Genomic DNA, 16,507 nt, shown 5'->3' on the forward strand with positions numbered 1-16,507 from the left:
AGGAGTGCCTTTCATCAGCCTTGTCTGGTTTGCCAGCAATGGCCATTGTTAAAAAATAAATAAAAAATGCACTGGCTGCCCATCTGGTCGCAAGCCAGGTTCAAGGACTATCTTTTATCTGCCCTGAATCTGTTGCATCGAGGGAGCTGCCTGCTCCCTGTAACCGCCCCTTGTCAGCAGTCTGTGGACATTTCCAAGCAACTTTTCAAAGGCAGCCCCACACAGGGCATGCTGCTGAAATCCAAGCAGGGGGAAGGAGGGCGTGTGTTGCTGTCGCCAAAGCAGGCAATAAGTCTACTCAAGAGAGTAAGACACTGTTGCAAACTGCAACGGTCTCATTCTGCCAGGTCCCAGCCAGAGAAGGTAAACGTCGCCTCTGCTCTCTCCCCCATCCACATTATTTGCAGCCCCGGCAGCACAAAGGCCAGCCTGTTCCCCAACCCAGTCTCTTTACAGGCTGCTGTTCTTGGGAAAGTTAGCATTAAAAATAAATTTGGGGAAATGCGAGGCAGCTGGTGGGGAGTCTCCTGCCAGCAAGGCCATCTTCCTCTCCCAACCCCCACCCCACCCCCTCGCAACACACACAAACACACCCTGTTCACCGGAGGGGAGCGAACCAGAGGACCCTACCTAGAGACAAGGCTTGCCTGGCAAATCTCTTCCAAAGGCAGGGTTTAAAATAACCAGAAAAGCTGCTGCAGCACTCTGCTATTTTTAAAAGGAGACATTTATTAGGACTGGGAGACCAACACACGACAGTCCTTTGCTCCAGCTGGAGGTTGCATTTGGATGGGGCTGCTAAACACACACACACACACACACACACACACACACACACACACTTTCTCCCCATGATTTTCCACGTCCCATAACTTTAATGCAAAAACTAAAAGGGGGGCTGTTATTTAATTTTTTTTGCCAGGGCAGGGGAAGTGTGACTGCGGGGAGACGATTTAGGAATAGAAAGTAGCTGCAGTCATCTCAAATGGAAAAGTGTCAAAGCCAGCAGTGTGAGAAATCCCTTCCCCACCAGCTACAACGCAAGTTTAAATTGCTAATGGCGATTTTTTAAAAAGAGAGCGAGGAAGGTGCTTTTAAGAGCGGCTGAAAGCGCTTTGCTAAGGACAACACCCAAAGGTTTAGCCAGGGATCTCCAAAATGTACCCCACTGCACATCCAACATGCAACAGCTGATGAGAGAAAAAGAGTGTCCGAAGGGTAAAGCTGTGCCCCCTTCGGAAATGGCAGCTGATTATTTTTCCTGCACGATGAGGACTTGAAGCTTGGTCTTCTTTTTTAAAAAAGAGCAGGCATTCTGTACATTTGAATCAACCCTCGCTTGGGATAGGAAGCAGGGAGAGGGGGTGGGGAATGGCCAGCCAGGCAGGCAGGAAGAAATCAATACCCTACATGTTTTTACTACGTCCTTGAACAGAACCTGCACATGGTGCTGGCTGACTATAACCGCTAAAGCAGTAGTTTTCAACCAGTGTGCTGTGGCACCCTGAGGTGCCTTGAATGATGGTCAGGGGTGCCAAGGGCAACACTGGCCTCTGTCCCTCTTTCCTTCCCTCCCTCCTCTGATGCCCTCTTGCGTCTCTGCCTCCCAAAGGCTTTCACAGCTGTTCGTTGCAGCAGCCCTGGGTCCAAGCTCCCCAAGCGAATGGTGCCTCTGGGGCTGGTCAGGGGGTGCTGGTTGCCAGGAGCAAGCAAGCCAGCCAGCAGGCAAGGGAACCCAGCCAGCCAGCCCACCAGCCCTTGCTGTTGGGAATGGACAGACAAGTCCCAAGTCCCTGTGGGGCAGTGTGAGGAGGCACCTCTCTTTGGGGCTGCCCGGAGGACTCCCAAGGAAAGGGGAGAGGAGAGGAGGCTCAGGGAACACCCCACAAGGGAGTGTGTTCGAAAAAGGGTGAGAGGCTGCCTGCTCTGCAAGCAAAGGGTGACATAACTGGGCCCCTGAGCCCCCCAGGGGTGCCACAGAAAGAATGTAGTTGGCCAAGGGAGCCGTGGACTCAGAAAGGTTGAAAACCTCTGCACTAAAAGAGTATAGTGCACAGGATAGTGCACATCCAGGAAATGGTCTCTTTCAGTTTTGCCTTCTGGAAGAAGGTACAGGGTTATAAAGACTAGGACTAGCCGCCTGAGAAACACTTTCTCTCCAAATACAATTTTGGTTTTAATTGCAGTGTAAGGAGTCTCTATGGGAATATATTGTATTTTAAAAATGAAGTATCAGAGTTTTTAGGGGCTAACCAGGTTGGGATAGCTGGGATAACAGGCTTGTTGGTTTTGAATGTCTTATGTAGATTTTTTTTTTCAATTTTGTTGTTCTGTATGGGACAATGACAATAAAGACTATCGTATCGTATTGTATACAGTGGTACCTCAGGTTAAGTACTTAATTCGTTCCAGAGGTCAGTTCTTAACCTGAAACTGTTCTTAACCTGAAGCACCACTTTAGCTAATGGGGCCTCCTGCTGCGCCGCCGGAGCACGATTTCTGTTCTCATCCTGAAGCAAAGTTCTTAACCCGAGGTACTATTTCTGGGTTAGTGGAGTCTGTAACCTGAAGCGTATGTAACCTGAAGCATATGTAACCCGAGGTACCACTGTATTTCTATTCCTCCACCCATCCCTTGTGCCTCAGGTGCAGCTGCAACCTTCACCAACCTGAGGCTAGGCAGATGTTTGGGGTGGGAACCAAAGCTAGGCTGGGCCTGATAGTAGTTGTGCTCCAAAACATCTGGAGAGGCCCCTAGATGCTGGTTATCTTCGCTTGGAATGGAGCCCAATGAGTTTGCTTGCATCAGCAGGTTTTGGTGATTTGGAAACGATGTATGGTACTAGGAGCTATTTGGGAGTAAGACAGGGTGGGTGGAAATCAAACAGGTGCACATCTAAATATGTGGCTTCAGAGGAGGAGGAAGGCAGCCAGTTCAGAGTGTGTAGTTGGGATCTCCAAAATTTATTCAGCGGGCTGATCCAGGTCTCCCGAAAGAGGCTGGGCTCCTGAGCCCTTCCTCTGTTGAAATTTATATTGCAAGCTGCTCGGGGCAGGGGACTATTGCTTTCTCCACTAGTAAGGACATAAGGACAGAAGAACAGATAGCCCACCTAGTGCAGGATCATGTTCCTGCAATGGCCAACCAGATGCATCAGTGGGAAAATAGCAAGCAGGGTTCAAGCAGAAGAGCATCTCTCCTCTCCTGCAACTGAGGTTCAGATGCAGCGCTGCTCCAACCGGCTAGGAGCCATCAATCGCCCTCTCCTCCTCCAGGAATTTGTCTAACCCTCCTTTACAGTCATCCAGGAAGGAGTTCCACAGTTTAACTACAGGTTGTGTGAAAAAGTACTTGCTTTTATCCGCCCTGATGCTGTGAGCATCATTGGCCCAAGAGGCTGTCATGCTCCAGAGCGGCCCAGCAATAGAAGCCAGGACGATGGCAACTGCTCCTTAAGAGTAACAGACGCACATTTAATCTGCATCCCACACTGGATGTGATGCACACCCACCATGTCAGCTAGACTTTCAGCAGGGTGCCTAGGAACTGTCTCGTTGGAAGGGACCCCAGAGCATCATCTAGTCTAGCCCCGCCACAAAGCAGGAATCTCAACTAAATCATCCAAGGCAGATGGCTATCCAAACTCTGCTTTAAAGCCTCCAAGGAAGGAAGAGTTCACCGCCTCCCAAGGGAGTCCGTTCCACTGTCAAGCAGCTCCTACTGTCGGAATCTGATGCTGATTTGCAATCTCCTAACTTGAAGCCGTGGGTTCGAGTCCTGCCCTCCAGAGCAGGAGAAAAGAAGCTTGCTCCATCTTCCTTGTGCCAGCCCTCGAGATACCGTATTTGAAGATGGCTATCCTGTCTCCTCTCAGCCTCCTCTTTTCCAGGCCCCAACTCCCTCAACCGTTCCTCACCAAGGACTGCTGGAGAAGCTTAGCAGTCGTGGACTGAGAGAGAGAAAGGTCCTCTGGGGGAGAAGACCATCAATGGCTGTTATATTGTCCGAGGCAGCGATGCTTCTGAATTGCAGTTGCTAAAAGCCACTGGAGGGGAAAGGGTTCTGGGTGCTTGAATCCTGCTTGTGGCTTTTCCAATTTCCAATTGGAAGACTGGAGACATACCAACTAAAGCACAATAGCAAGAGAAGTCGAGGAACGATGCAGAACTGGCAAAAATGACAGAAAGACTAAGAGTGAAATAAGATGATGTATTTAATTTTTTTTTTATGTTTTCAGGTTTGAAGTTATGTTATTAATAACCTTTTCTGTTGAGAGATAGCAAAGCGGGTGAAAATAGAAACAAACCAGAAATGCAAGTTGGGGGAAGTCTTGGAGGGGAGGGAGGGAGTAATATATAGTAAACATTAAGAATTTGAGATGTATGTAATAAATGAAAATGAAAAATGAATTTTTAAAAATCCTGCTTGTGGGTTTTTCAGTGGGGCATCTGTCTGGCCACTGGGACAGCAGATGCTACACCCTATTCGATTTGTTGCAGAAGCATAGAATTGTAGAATTGAAAGGGATCTCCAAGGGTCATCTAGTTCAAACCCCCCCCCCACAGTCACATTTTGTTTCCTCCATCAAAATGGTGAACTACTACCCTTGGCTACTCTACTGGTGCAATGCAGGCCAAACCTGTACTTTGTGACATTAAGTGGGTGGGCCTTCATGGACACAGATCCCGCAGGAAAATCTCTCAGGAGAGCACAGAGGAGACACTCTGCACCCCTCAATCACCCCAGGAATGCACAAACCACCCAGCCTCAAGCACCCCACCCATCGCAAGGTTGCTCCATTTTGGCCTTTCCAACTGGGGAATCTCCCCTACTCATGACCCAAAAGAAATGTGCCTGTTCTTACAAAGAAAGGGATAAAAGGGCACGAATCGTACCAGATCCATTTCCAGAGGTAAGCCGTTTGGGGCTTGCCCCAAAGCCAGAGAGTTTGGTTTTTTTAAAAAGTTTGTTCTGTTTCCACCCTCCCTTTTCAAAATTTATTAGTTTCGAAGGCAGCAGCTTCCAAGAACGCAATTAAAAACATCGGATAAACACCACCAGAATTTCGGTCGCAGCAAAGAAAAATTGCAACCACAAAACACCATCAAAAGCAGCAAGGACTTTGTGTCCCCCCCCCCACGTTAAAAGTGAATAAAATGGTTTGGTTCTGGCACCCATCGTGCAGTAACGTGAATAGTGTAAAGGTGAACATCTCCAGGGACGAAATTCCCGAACTGGGGCGCCACCACAAAAAAAGCCCTTGCTTGCTTGCTTGCTTGCTTGCTTGCTACCTGCCTGCCCTCTGAAGGTGGGGGCACCCACAGCAGAGACACCAGGTATAAACTTACAAGACAGCTGGGTTTATAAATCCTTTAAATACCCTACAGTCCTTCTCCTGCGGCTGAGCTCCAGGTGTGCAAGAACTGAGAACAACTTTGCAGGTAAGTGAGCAGAAGTTACTGGACCACAACTTTCTAATTTTGAACTCCAGGCAGCAGAAACACCATTTTCCATCCAGCAATCTGGTTTTGTTTCAATTCAGCAAGCTTACTGTATCATGTGTGTCTTCAAAATCATAGCTTGGGGGGGCGGCTTAGACAACTGCTACCAAATCTGTGCGTATACACTCACATACATGTTTGTAGATTTTATAAATCTATATAAAATACACACACAAGCTTTTGTAAAAACTTCCCAGCTGCTCGTCTGGAAGCTCACGCCTGTTCACCAGTGGCGATCAGAAAAGTGGTTCTTCACAACTCTGGTTTAGAACTGTCAGATCATAACCGGAAAAGTGGGCAGGCAGAGTTCAGACTAAACCGAGAGTAGGCTAAAATGGTTCCGTATCCTATCAGAAAACAACCTCAACACAGGATATATAGACGCATGCACAGTGAACGTCAGCGGTTTTCTTCAACAGATTCTAAGAACCTCTCCAGCAGCTATGAGGCCTCAAGAAAGAATTAAATGCTTAAAAAACCAGTCCATGTGAAAACAACAACCCCGAGTGTTATTCTCAGCTTGAGTTTGTCTGGACAATGAGTTCACTTTTTCAAAGATTAGAGATTGCCCTAGGAGTGGGGGGGGAGGTGTTAAATAAAAGGGTGTTTGCTCATGTGCTTAGTTTTATTGCTCTTCATTCTACACCCCTTGTTTTAGCACCTGGAAAATTGGCGGTGCCACCTATTCAGAAAGCCAATAAATCTTCCCTCTCAACTCGACCAGACTTCCTTCTTTGCAGATGTTGGCAATCAGGTTTGCAAAATTTCAAAGTCATTCATTCCATGTGGGTGAGGTTTCATTATTGCAAAACTTGTCACCCCACCAACCCCTCCTGGTAAACTCCAAGTCACCTATGCACGCCTAGCGCTTTCTTCTCTCTTTTTTCTATGGGGGGGAGGAGAAGGCAAACACACAGCAGTGCATTGTAGTACAACTGTGTGTGTGTGTGTGTGTGTGTGTGTGTGTGTGTGTTTGTACACATACACACACACACATTTGCCTTTTGCTGGCTTCCAGCAAGCCTCAGCACAGGTTTTAAAAGGGCCAGAGAGATGGCAGAATTAGAGGTCCTCATCACTGAAGGCAGCACCATTTTCCTCCAGTTTTGCAATGGAATGCCGCACATCTGCAGAAGGCTGCCAGCTGTTTTTAAACCTAGCCGATGCTCTGGGTGGATTGTCTGATCCAAGTATTTAAAAACAAAAGGGGGTGGGAATCTAATTTGGGAAGAAGAGGAAAGGAAGAAACACCAGGCAGCTTCAAAGTCTTAGACCTTAACAGGGAAGGGAAAACGCCTAAAGCACTTGGGAAAAACTGCAAGGAAAAAACCCCATCAAGTTGGGAATGAGTGCTGTTGTTTTAAAGGGGTTTGGGGAGGCTTAGATTCCTCTCCACACAGCAGTTTTCTGTCTATGGGTTTTAAAATATTTTTTCAGAAGACCAGCTACCGCTTGGCTCTTGCACAGATACCCAACCGCAAAAAACCATCCCAAGCTAAAATGAGCACATGCCTGCAGAGGCACTTTTTAAAAGGTTCTGGGCATGGATTAATGCTCTCCTGGATTTCGTATCACACACATGCACAGACACAGCCCACTGTGCCCTCCCTCCTTCACCTCCAGAGGGCTAGAAAGAAGTCCAGAAACAAGGAATTTCTGTAAACACTAGAACTTTTCATCTGTTTCAAATTGCATGCACACACTTGCCCTCGCACCCAAAGATGGCACTTTAACTTCATTGCAGAACAATCCATTTCTCGCACACAAAAGAATTCCAAGAGAAGATTGCAGGAGATGGGGGCATTTTTTCAGAAAAGAAAAGAAAAAAATATGGATCCTACTATGCAAGTTTATTCTACCTGAGAGCCAAGAAATTAATAAATAAGCACAGGTTTTTACCCTCCATTAATGCATTTAAGAGAAATCCAGGTTTGCTTTGGGCACATGGTAAATAATTCTTTTCTTTTTCAATCCTGGCAGCAATTCTTTTCAACACTTTCTCTTTTTTTAAAAAAAGCTAAAATCAACACAGGCAAACACTGGTAACTAACCAAACACAGCCAGCTAAGTTCTGTGCAATGTATATATTTGAAGACGGCAGGCCCAGTAAGATAAACAGACTTTAGCAAGACAAAAGAATCTTTCGATATTTTAAAAGGTGCCCAGAAACAGGGAGGGGGGAGAGGGGGCAGTGTCCCTCCCCCACAACATTCTTCCATATTATTCTCCACCTCTACGAATTCAAACCACAAGGTTTGAAAAGGTTTCTTATATTATTCTCCATGCATTTAAATTATAAGCTATGACAACAAAAAATAAATAAATCCGAATCTCTAGTAAAAACATATTATTTTGCAACTGAGATGCAAAAAACTCGATCCACAACAGATGTCATTCAAATCTTGCAAGGTGAAAAGAAGAAAAGTTTGGGAAGGGGAGAGAAGAGATCCTAAAAAAACATGTCCCCAGGCATCTGTCAGCAATGCCTGCAAACCCAAAGTATCCATGAAACTTTGGAGGGGCTGCCAAATGGCTTTGCTAAGCCGGCAAAATCTTAAATCTGCCCCTCCCCTGAGAAGGAAGGGAGAAATCTTCTCCCCTCAACCCCACTTTATGCTTTATGTTGAGCAGAGGGCAAAAAACAAAGCAACCCATGGCAATTGGAACATTCAGTGCTATGCAAAGTCACAGAATCCACACTACAGAAAGAGCCCGGCAGTCATCAGCAGCAAGAATAAAACTGGCAATAAGAGAACAACTTCCAGACTTATTTAAGGCAACAGCCGCCACCGCTGGAGCCAACCTTCAGAGGCACCCAGTCTCCCAACACAGCCCAGTTTGCACAAATATCTCAGTGTGGGAGAGAGGCACCGGTGTGGTACAATCGCTCCCCAGATTGTAAAGGGAAAGCTTTCCTTGCCCATATTTATTTAAAATACAGGCATTTTGTTCAAGGGTTCAAGTTCAGCTGCACAGCCAAGGAAGGCCTGTTCCCCGCTGCCAGAAAAGGGTGGGATCCTGCGGGTCTAGAATTCCACAGGTCTGGAATGCCGGCTTCTGCCAGGCCGGCCAAGATTTATGCTTCTCGGCTGCTCTTGAAAATGTGTGCGATGCTTTGTGTATGCTTGGGCGGGGGTGATTTCAAGAAATCCTGATGGGCCAACTCCTCTGGGAGAACAGGCTGGCTGAAGGGCCAAGGGCACCCGAAGCCAATTGCTCTATGTAGGGCATAGCCTTAAAAGACAGGGATGGGGGGGCCTGTGCCCTTATCCAAAGCAGCCGGTCTGGCATTATAGGGAAGGTTCCTATCAGTTCCCAAGCTTCATTCTATTGCATTTATTTTATTAGCGGTTGGAGGGCTGTTCCTATGGGACCCCCAGGTTTTCTGGCTCACGGGACCATGTAGAGAAAGGGGTGGTCTGTTTTGCAGGAAGGGGGCACAACAGACTACAGAGTATTCCCAAAGCCATACAGACTATTTAAGCAGAATCGCTTTTTGGGGTACGGGTAGTAAGAAAGCCAGCCTACCAAAGAGGGATTTGTCTGTTTTTAGGAAGCAGAATTAATGTGTCATCTTTATTAAAAAAGGGGGGGTTGATGTGGACTTAAGGCTGCCAGGCACTTCCATAAAGCCCCATCTCAAATTATTGGGCAGAGGGCGGCTCCCAAGGGAGCCCGAGGTTTTATTTTGTTGGATTCATTTTTGTGGGGAGTGTTCTCCAGGACTGCCCAGGTTTTCTGTCTTATGGGACCTTCAGCCACATGGGGAAAGGGCAGATCTGTTTGGTAGGGGGCTCAGTCTGTTCTTGGGGTGTGCAGGCAAACAGACTGCAGAGTATTTATCCAGCTATTTTTACTGCTAAATGCACAGGGGGGAGGGAGCCAGCCTGCTAAGGGATTGTCTATTTTCCGGAAAGCGGGATTGTACAGTATATTTTTGGAGACTGGTGGGGAAGGAAACCAACCCAATTTTCCAAGCTTGGGACCCCCTAAAGGGTGGGGGGCATTTTGAAGGTAAATTTGCAGAGGAAGGGGCAAAGATGGACACACTTCCTTCCACCCCCACCCCCCGTTTTCCTCTCCCCCAAATAAACCTTCCTCTTTCCCACCCCCCACCCCCCTCTCCACGTCTGCGTGTCGACTTACCCGCGTGGGAATGGAGGTTGAGTCCGGCGGCGAGGTACTTGGCGGGGCCGAGGGGCGCGGGCGGCAGTCCGGCCGCCAAGGGGGCGAGCCGGGCGGCGGCGGCGGCGGCGCGGTGGTGCCCGTCCATGGCCAGGCCCGAGAGGAGCGGCGGCGGCGGGAGGTGGACGGCGCGCGGGGGCCCGCCGAGGTCTCGCCCATCCATGCTGCGCTCCCGCCGCCGCCGCCGCCGCCGGACTCAGCGAAGGCGCAGCGAGGACAAGCGCCGCTGCCCGCGCCGCGCGCCCGGCCGCGCAACCATTCTCCGCGCGCGCGGGGCTCCGGCTGCCCAGGCGGCCCCGGACGGGAGCCTGCAAAAGAAGGCGAAAGGCGCCGCTTGAGTCTCGCAGAAAGGCGGCGGCAGCTCGAGTTTCCCTCCCAGACCCCCACCCAGCCCCACCGAGGGGTCTCCAATTTGCAGTGGGAAAGGAGAGCCCGGCATATATATACACAGAGAGAGAGAGAGAGAGAGAGAGAGAGCTGCTTTTTTTGAGCCTTCGAAAAAGGCGAGAGGAGAAAAGCAAGGAAACAAGGCTTCTTTAATCACAAGTAAACCTCGCGAGGTGCAATGGGGCTTACTACCAAGGAAGCGGGCGTCCAGCACTCCCCAAATTTAAAAAAAAAAAAAGATTCGTCCCTGGAACCCGAGTTCACATTTTGAAGACTTAAAAAAAAATTAGAATATATACGTTGTATTTTGTTTTCAGGGGGAAAATGTGTGTGTGTACAAAATAAAGACTTTTTAAAAGTTAGGGAGGTTTCTCCCAAGCGGCTGTTTACTCGCGAGTAAGCTCCTTCCGGCCTGCAATCGAAAGCTGCCGCTGCCGCCGGTACGCGCCCGTGTTCCCGGGCAGCCAGCTCCGATGGGTTGAGGCTTACTCTCGAGTAAATAGGCGCAGGATCGTGCCCCAACCGCCCTTTCGGAAGCAGAGAGAGCGAGCGTGAGAGAGCTCTGTTTAAAGTCGACAGGGCTTGCTTCGGAAAGAGACAGAATCAGGCTCGCGTTCAGCGCGTTTGGAACCGCAGCTGCGCGGCCCGATCCGAAACGCCTTGGCTGAAAAGGACTTGCTCCCCAGGGGTGGAAAAGGCTCTTTAGGATCGCACCCTTAACCGAGACACTTTCCTGCCTCTCTTGCAACCTCGGTCATGGGGGTGGGGGAAGATATGAGGAATTTAACCAGACCCACCTTCCTTGGCTTCTAGCTGTTATCTAAAATGGACCGTCTTTTAAAATCCCGATTCCTCTGTTGTTTTTTGCCCTCTCCCTCTCCTCTCACGTTTTGCTGGACCCCCTCTCCCTCCCCAATATCGATTCTGACAAATCCTCGTTCCTTCCCCTCCATCTTATCAGATGTGGGTCGACAAAAATGTAGAAAGGGCGGCGGGTGGGGGGCTGGGAGCTCCTACTCGCCCGGAGGCGAAAATAACCCATTACATATTTTATCATCTTCTTAGCCCTGGAAAAGTATTTAATGTTTAACCTTTTACGCACACGCTGCAAGCTGGCCCTGATAAGGAGCCCGAGATTTCTTCACGCCACTTGGGAAAAATGGCTCGGAAGGAAAATGGGGTTTTATTATTATTATTATTGAGGAAGCCACCAACCCGGTTCGGTTTCCAGCGACGACCTCGCTACACTGGTTGGAATTTAATAAAATATAATAAAATAAAGGTTTCTTGCGCTCTCCTTCTCTGCCAGAAATCGTGCTAGTTTCCTTGCTAGGAAGCCCAACTGACTGTCTTTAAGAAGTAAGGCTGCAATCCTCGCCCCATTTACCCAGGAGTAAACCCCACTGTCTTCAGTGTCTCTCCAGGTTCAATGGGGCTTAGTCCCCAGTAACACTGGCAAGAATAACCATTTGTATCCACCGTCTGGTTACTCAACGGGGGTCGCTTCCAAATCATGGGACAGAATTTTTCTCTCTCCAAAAAATGAGGCTCCAATGTCTGCCATTAAAAAAAAAAATCAACCATGCCTTCTTTTAAATGAGGAGGAATGCAGAGAGAAGTTTCCAAAGTATTTTTGGTTGTTTCCCTCTAACCCACCGCCATAAAATATTCCAAAATATTTAGAATTCAGCTCACTGAAAAAATGGAGGGAGTGGAAGAGGGACTTGTTGGAAAATGACTTTCTTTTTCAAAGAAAGGCTATTCTCCCTCTCTCCAACTCTGAAGTCATTCACCAGCTGCCTTAAAATCACACAAAAAAGAGAATTTAGTCGATGTTTTAGCTCTCTGTTCCCAAGGGAAAATATCGCCTTGGAATTTCCTCAGACTGGTTCTTATGAACTGGTTGATGAGAACGCAGAGTACAAAAATCCCCGTTTGGTCCCTTACTAGGTTTAATTAAGAGTTTCTTACTTTAATCTGGGTTTAGTTAAAACTACCTCCGTGTTTATTAGACAACACCCACCCCAATCCAATACACGCCACTGAAATAGATACAAGATTGAAATGTTTGTTCCCATTTTCTTATAAACCACCAGATAAATAAATCGGCGGCTTTGCATTTTAAGGATATAAAGGGCAAATGGTCCGTTTGTCCATTTCAATTGCACATATGGGGTTTTTTTGGGGGGGAGCCCTTCCCCATAACTTCTTACTCTAAGCTTCAATTTTTTATTCTTTGGAGAGGGAAGGTTCTTGTTTTAATTCCTATTTGGCCTTAATATACACACACTTCGGATTCCTGTGTGTGAGATATGGGCACACTTTTAAGATCAGATGGGAATGAAAACCAGACCACCGCATCCCAAACCAATACATACATATATATATATTTGGGGTGCGGGGGGCCGGCTGTGCGTGTACAGAATTTCATTTAATGCCTTTTACTTTCCTTGATCTCAGTTCTTAACCCCCCCCCAAAAAAAAACATGGCTGGACTCCTGATTTTAATTAAAAGCAGCCTAACCGAAAATGCCTGGTTCTTGGGTTCTCTTTGCCACGGAGAAGGGGGCGGGGAGGAGAGACCAAATCTGGGGCGCCCTGGTCCGGAGAAGAGGAATTTTGAAAAATTTGGAGAGGAGGGAAAGTGGAGTGGGGCGATGGGGGAGGGGGAGAACCCGGTCCTGAGATTCCCCTGGGGTTCCCCCCCCCTACACTACTGAGAAAGCTTTTTTTCCCCTCCCCTCCCCTCCCCTCCCCAGAGACAACTTCCCAAGTCAGCAAGAGTTGCAAAGCTTACCTTTCGGAAGGAGTTGTATTTTTAATTTTTATCTAGTCCTCTTCTTTGGCATTCTTCGGCCGGGTTTTCTCGCACCTGGACCCCAACCCTCCCTCCCGCGTTTCAAAAAATTAGATCCACAACCGGGGTGTTTTGGTTTTTTTCCGGGGTGGGGGCTGCAGCGGCCTTCCTCCCCCCTTCTTCCTCTTCCTCTTCCACTCTGAGCATCCAAAAAGGTCCTCGCCTGGTTCTCCTGGGCTCCCCTCTCCACCCTGAAAAGCGGCAGGACAGGCGGGTTCCTCGGCTCGCGGCTTTCACAAACTCGGGTTCCCTCGTCGTGTGAACGGGTCCGGCTTCCTCGTAAGCTCCAGGTCGGCGCCTTGTCGGTCGGGAGACTTCAAGATCCACACATATACAGCCCGGGCTTGGAATAGGTGCAATCCACCAAAAAAAACCCCTTTCAAGTTCCTCTCCTTGGATCTCTTAAAAAAAAAGAAGAAGGGGGGAGGGGAGGAAGGGGGGGAAGCCTCTTTAGCAATGAAACAAGCATTGTTCCTTGCATCCCGCCCCCCCTCCGGGCCAGCCAGCCAAAATTTCATAGTAGGCCTCCCCATTGGCTGCCCCGCCCGCCACTCAGCCTCATGTAAACACTTTGGCCCGCCGCCATCCTTATAAAGCCAATTATGGACCGAGCGGGGCGAGAGTGGGGAGGGGAAGTTTCAAGGCTCCCCGGCGGGGAGGGCTGAATGGGCGAAGCGGGCGGTGGGAATTCAGAGAGGCGGTTTCAAGGTGTCCCCCCAACCCCGGTTTTTTTTTCTCCGCCTCTGGTCTGCTCTGGCTGATCATAAACAGAAAATCGGGGCGGGGGGGAGCTGCCATCTCCAGCCCTCCCCCCCACCCCGAGGGAGGGGTTGCAAGCCGGCCACCGCCTCGCCTGCCCCACATTTCTTTGGGGGAGGGGGGTGGGGAGACTGGTGGCCCCCGGAGCGTTTTTGGTGGCCCGGGCGGGTTGCAGCGCCTAGGAAGGAAGGAAGGAGGGAGGGGTGTCTGTTCCGCTCTGCATGCTTACTCGGAAGTAAGCCGGCCTTAGACTCCCAGGGAGGAAAGCAAGCGCAGCATCGGCGGCCCGAGCCTAGGCATGTTTACTCAGGTGTAAGCTTCCGCCATGTAACCCCCCCAATCCCTCCTCCGCAGGTAAGACAACCGGGGACGGGGGGTGGGTAGGTGGGTGGGATGGAAACCACGCAGCAGCTCTGCAGCGACGGCGGTTTACTTGAGAGTAAGGCAGCACGATGCTGCTGCTTGCCCAGGCTTGGGAGCAAAGCGACCGGGGGTGGGGCAAGGGCGCTCGGTATGGAGGTGCAGCTTACTTCCGAGTGAAGGTGCGTGGATCGGGGCCGAAGAGCACCTCAGCTTAGAGGCTTTATTTGGGGGTTCGTGGGGGGAGCGCACCAGATCTATCCTTTCTGGGAGTTCCTGTGGGGCAGAGCCAGGGAAAGCTGCACACCCCCCCCCCAGACATTGGGGCGGCCGGGGGTCTCGGAGCCTGATCCCAAACCCACAGCAGCGACCCTCCCGTTTTGCCGGGGTGGTTCCCCCCTTGCAATCCGAATTAATGCATTGGGGAGGGGTCGTCCCTCCGCCCCGGAGTTGCTCAGCCCTCCATCCTATTCCCCCCCCCAGGCCCCAACTACACTTTTCAGGGACTTCGGATTTATCCTCACCCCCGAGAGAGACGGGAGAACCCTGAACACTGGGCTTCTCTAGCTTGATCCGCTTTCACGCCGCTTGGTTGTGTCTACACGATCTCTCCGGCCAACAAACATCCCAGGCCTGGTCTTGGGAGCGCGGTGCTGGCGAGGATATTTGCAGTTTAGGTCTGGAAACTTGGCTGCGAGCCTGTGCCCTTTGGCGTGGGAGTAATGGCCGGTGGACTTTGGGTCTCACTTCGGAGTAAACGGCGCCGGCTGTCCGGAGTCCAGTTTGGACTCTTCCCCTCCCTTCGCCCCAACAACCTCATTTCGCTTTGCAAAGCAGTTGAACCAGGGCGACCGGAGGGACAAACTGGTTGCCTTTATAAACCGAATTGGCAAGTAACGTTTCAGATTTAGACATACTTTTTAAATGTATGTATATATACATTAACGAAATGCAAAAATATCCTAGTTCCTGTTTTCGAGCTTGTTTTGAGTTAATATGGTGATTTAGCTGTGATTCCTGCATTGCTAGGGAGTTTGAGCTAGTTGATCCCTGGAGATCCCTTTGAACCAGTACAATTCTAGAATACTCCGTATTATTATTTTTTTGCTGTAGCGGATTAAAATCGCCCACCCCGCAAAGCTATCCGAAGAGATCTGGAAGCTGCATTTGCTTGGACCGGATATTTATTTTGCTTGTGTGAATTAAGAGTGTATTTGCAATAATAATAAAACATTAAACAAAACAAAAATTGCTTTTGGACACTCTTATTTGCCCCTGAATGGAGAGAGGGAAAGGAGAAAAATTGGAGGGGGGGAGGGGAGACACCCTACCTTGACTTAATTCTAGTGTAAACGTAAAAAAAAAACCCCACCTAGCAGTTTCAAACTGCCCCCGAAGCTCCAGCGAGGCAGTTTCTAGGCTGCCCTCTTTGGGAAGGAGAGAGCGCGGGGGGGGGGGGGGAGAAAGCGACCGAAAATAGAAGCCGAAGAAGAAAAATGCAAACTTCTTTTAATGGTTTTTTTTTTTTGGCGGGGGGGGGGCGTTAAAACGTCGCGATGCAAAAGGAGATAGCAACAAATAGCCAAGCTTGGTCTCTCTCTCTCCCCCCCCCCGGGCTAGTGAAGGAGTGACGACTTCGCCTCGGGATTGAATGGCTGGGATCCAAATTAGCGAAGGAGCAACAAGAGAATTGTTTTTTTTCTTTTTAAGCGGGGGGGGGGAGGGAAAAAGAGGAGGGGCGAGAGCCCCGCCGCCTGGGCAGAATGCAGAAAAGGGGGAGCGCCCCCCGCCTCTTTTCCCACCACTCCGGTTTTATTTTACAACGGTAACGGGTTGGCATGGAATTGTGTGTTGTTTTTTTAAGCCTGCAGATCTTTAAAAAATAAATTAGGTATTCCCCTCTCCCCCCCAAAAAATTATTTTGCAGGACGGAGCCCTCTCTCAAGAGACGTGGAGCGAAGGTTGCATCAGATGCCCGGTTTTCCATGCGGGGGGGGGTGCTTGGTCGGGGTTTTGGGGGGGGGTATTTTTTGGCCCCATCTCTTTCTGGAGCAGAGCAAGCGTACAAGCCTGGATCCAGCCGATGGATTTTTTTAAAAAGCACCCCCCTAATAATATTTAATGTTTTCACACCCGGATCCTCGCCAGAAGCTGCGAGTTTTGATATGGGGGGGAGAGAAGCTGTGCTATAAATCCCTGCTTCGTCAGTAAAACGAAAGCGCTGCCTGTTTATTTTCCTTTTTGCAAAGGCGCGTCCTTTTGCAACACCCCCCCCCCCGTTAAATATATATATATATAAACGGTTCTCATCAGGCCGGGGCGCAAATCTGCATTTCATTACAGCGCCCGAGAGCCCATCCCGCCCTCCCCGGGTTAGTGACCCACCCAGTCCCTCCCCCGCGTCTCCAGATTTTCCTCCCCGGCCGGATCCTCGCACGTGCTTCCTCCTCGGGAGTA

The 16,507-nt window shown here is 49.5% G+C and overlaps 1 protein-coding gene and 1 long non-coding RNA gene across 8 annotated transcripts in view; one reads left to right on the top strand and one right to left on the bottom strand.

Moving 5' to 3' along the window:
* The window catches only part of TNRC18 (trinucleotide repeat containing 18), a 119,936-nt gene extending 105,100 nt beyond the window's left edge, over nt 1–14,836 (bottom strand). For 5 of the 7 annotated variants that reach the window (XM_053366005.1, XM_053366004.1, XM_053366007.1 and 2 more), the window contains exons 1-2: nt 12,872–13,367; nt 9,649–9,995 (exon numbers count right to left, since the gene is read on the bottom strand). In XM_053366005.1, the coding sequence (XP_053221980.1) occupies nt 9,649–9,850 (202 nt within the window). In that variant the 5' untranslated portion in view covers nt 9,851–9,995; nt 12,872–13,367. Of the gene's footprint in view, nt 1–9,648; nt 9,996–12,871; nt 13,368–14,574 lie in introns of those variants that run through there. The other 2 variants (XM_053366001.1, XM_053366006.1) reach the window with 2 other exon arrangements.
* On the top strand, nt 13,358–15,299 carry LOC128402128 (uncharacterized). Its single transcript, XR_008327609.1, has 2 exons — nt 13,358–14,044; nt 15,164–15,299. It is a non-coding gene; the product is annotated as an uncharacterized LOC128402128 (long non-coding RNA).
* The last annotated feature ends 1,208 nt before the right edge of the window (nt 15,300–16,507 follow it).

Source organism: Podarcis raffonei, chromosome 14, assembly GCF_027172205.1.
Source record: "Podarcis raffonei isolate rPodRaf1 chromosome 14, rPodRaf1.pri, whole genome shotgun sequence".
Classification (NCBI taxonomy): domain Eukaryota; kingdom Metazoa; phylum Chordata; class Lepidosauria; order Squamata; family Lacertidae; genus Podarcis; species Podarcis raffonei.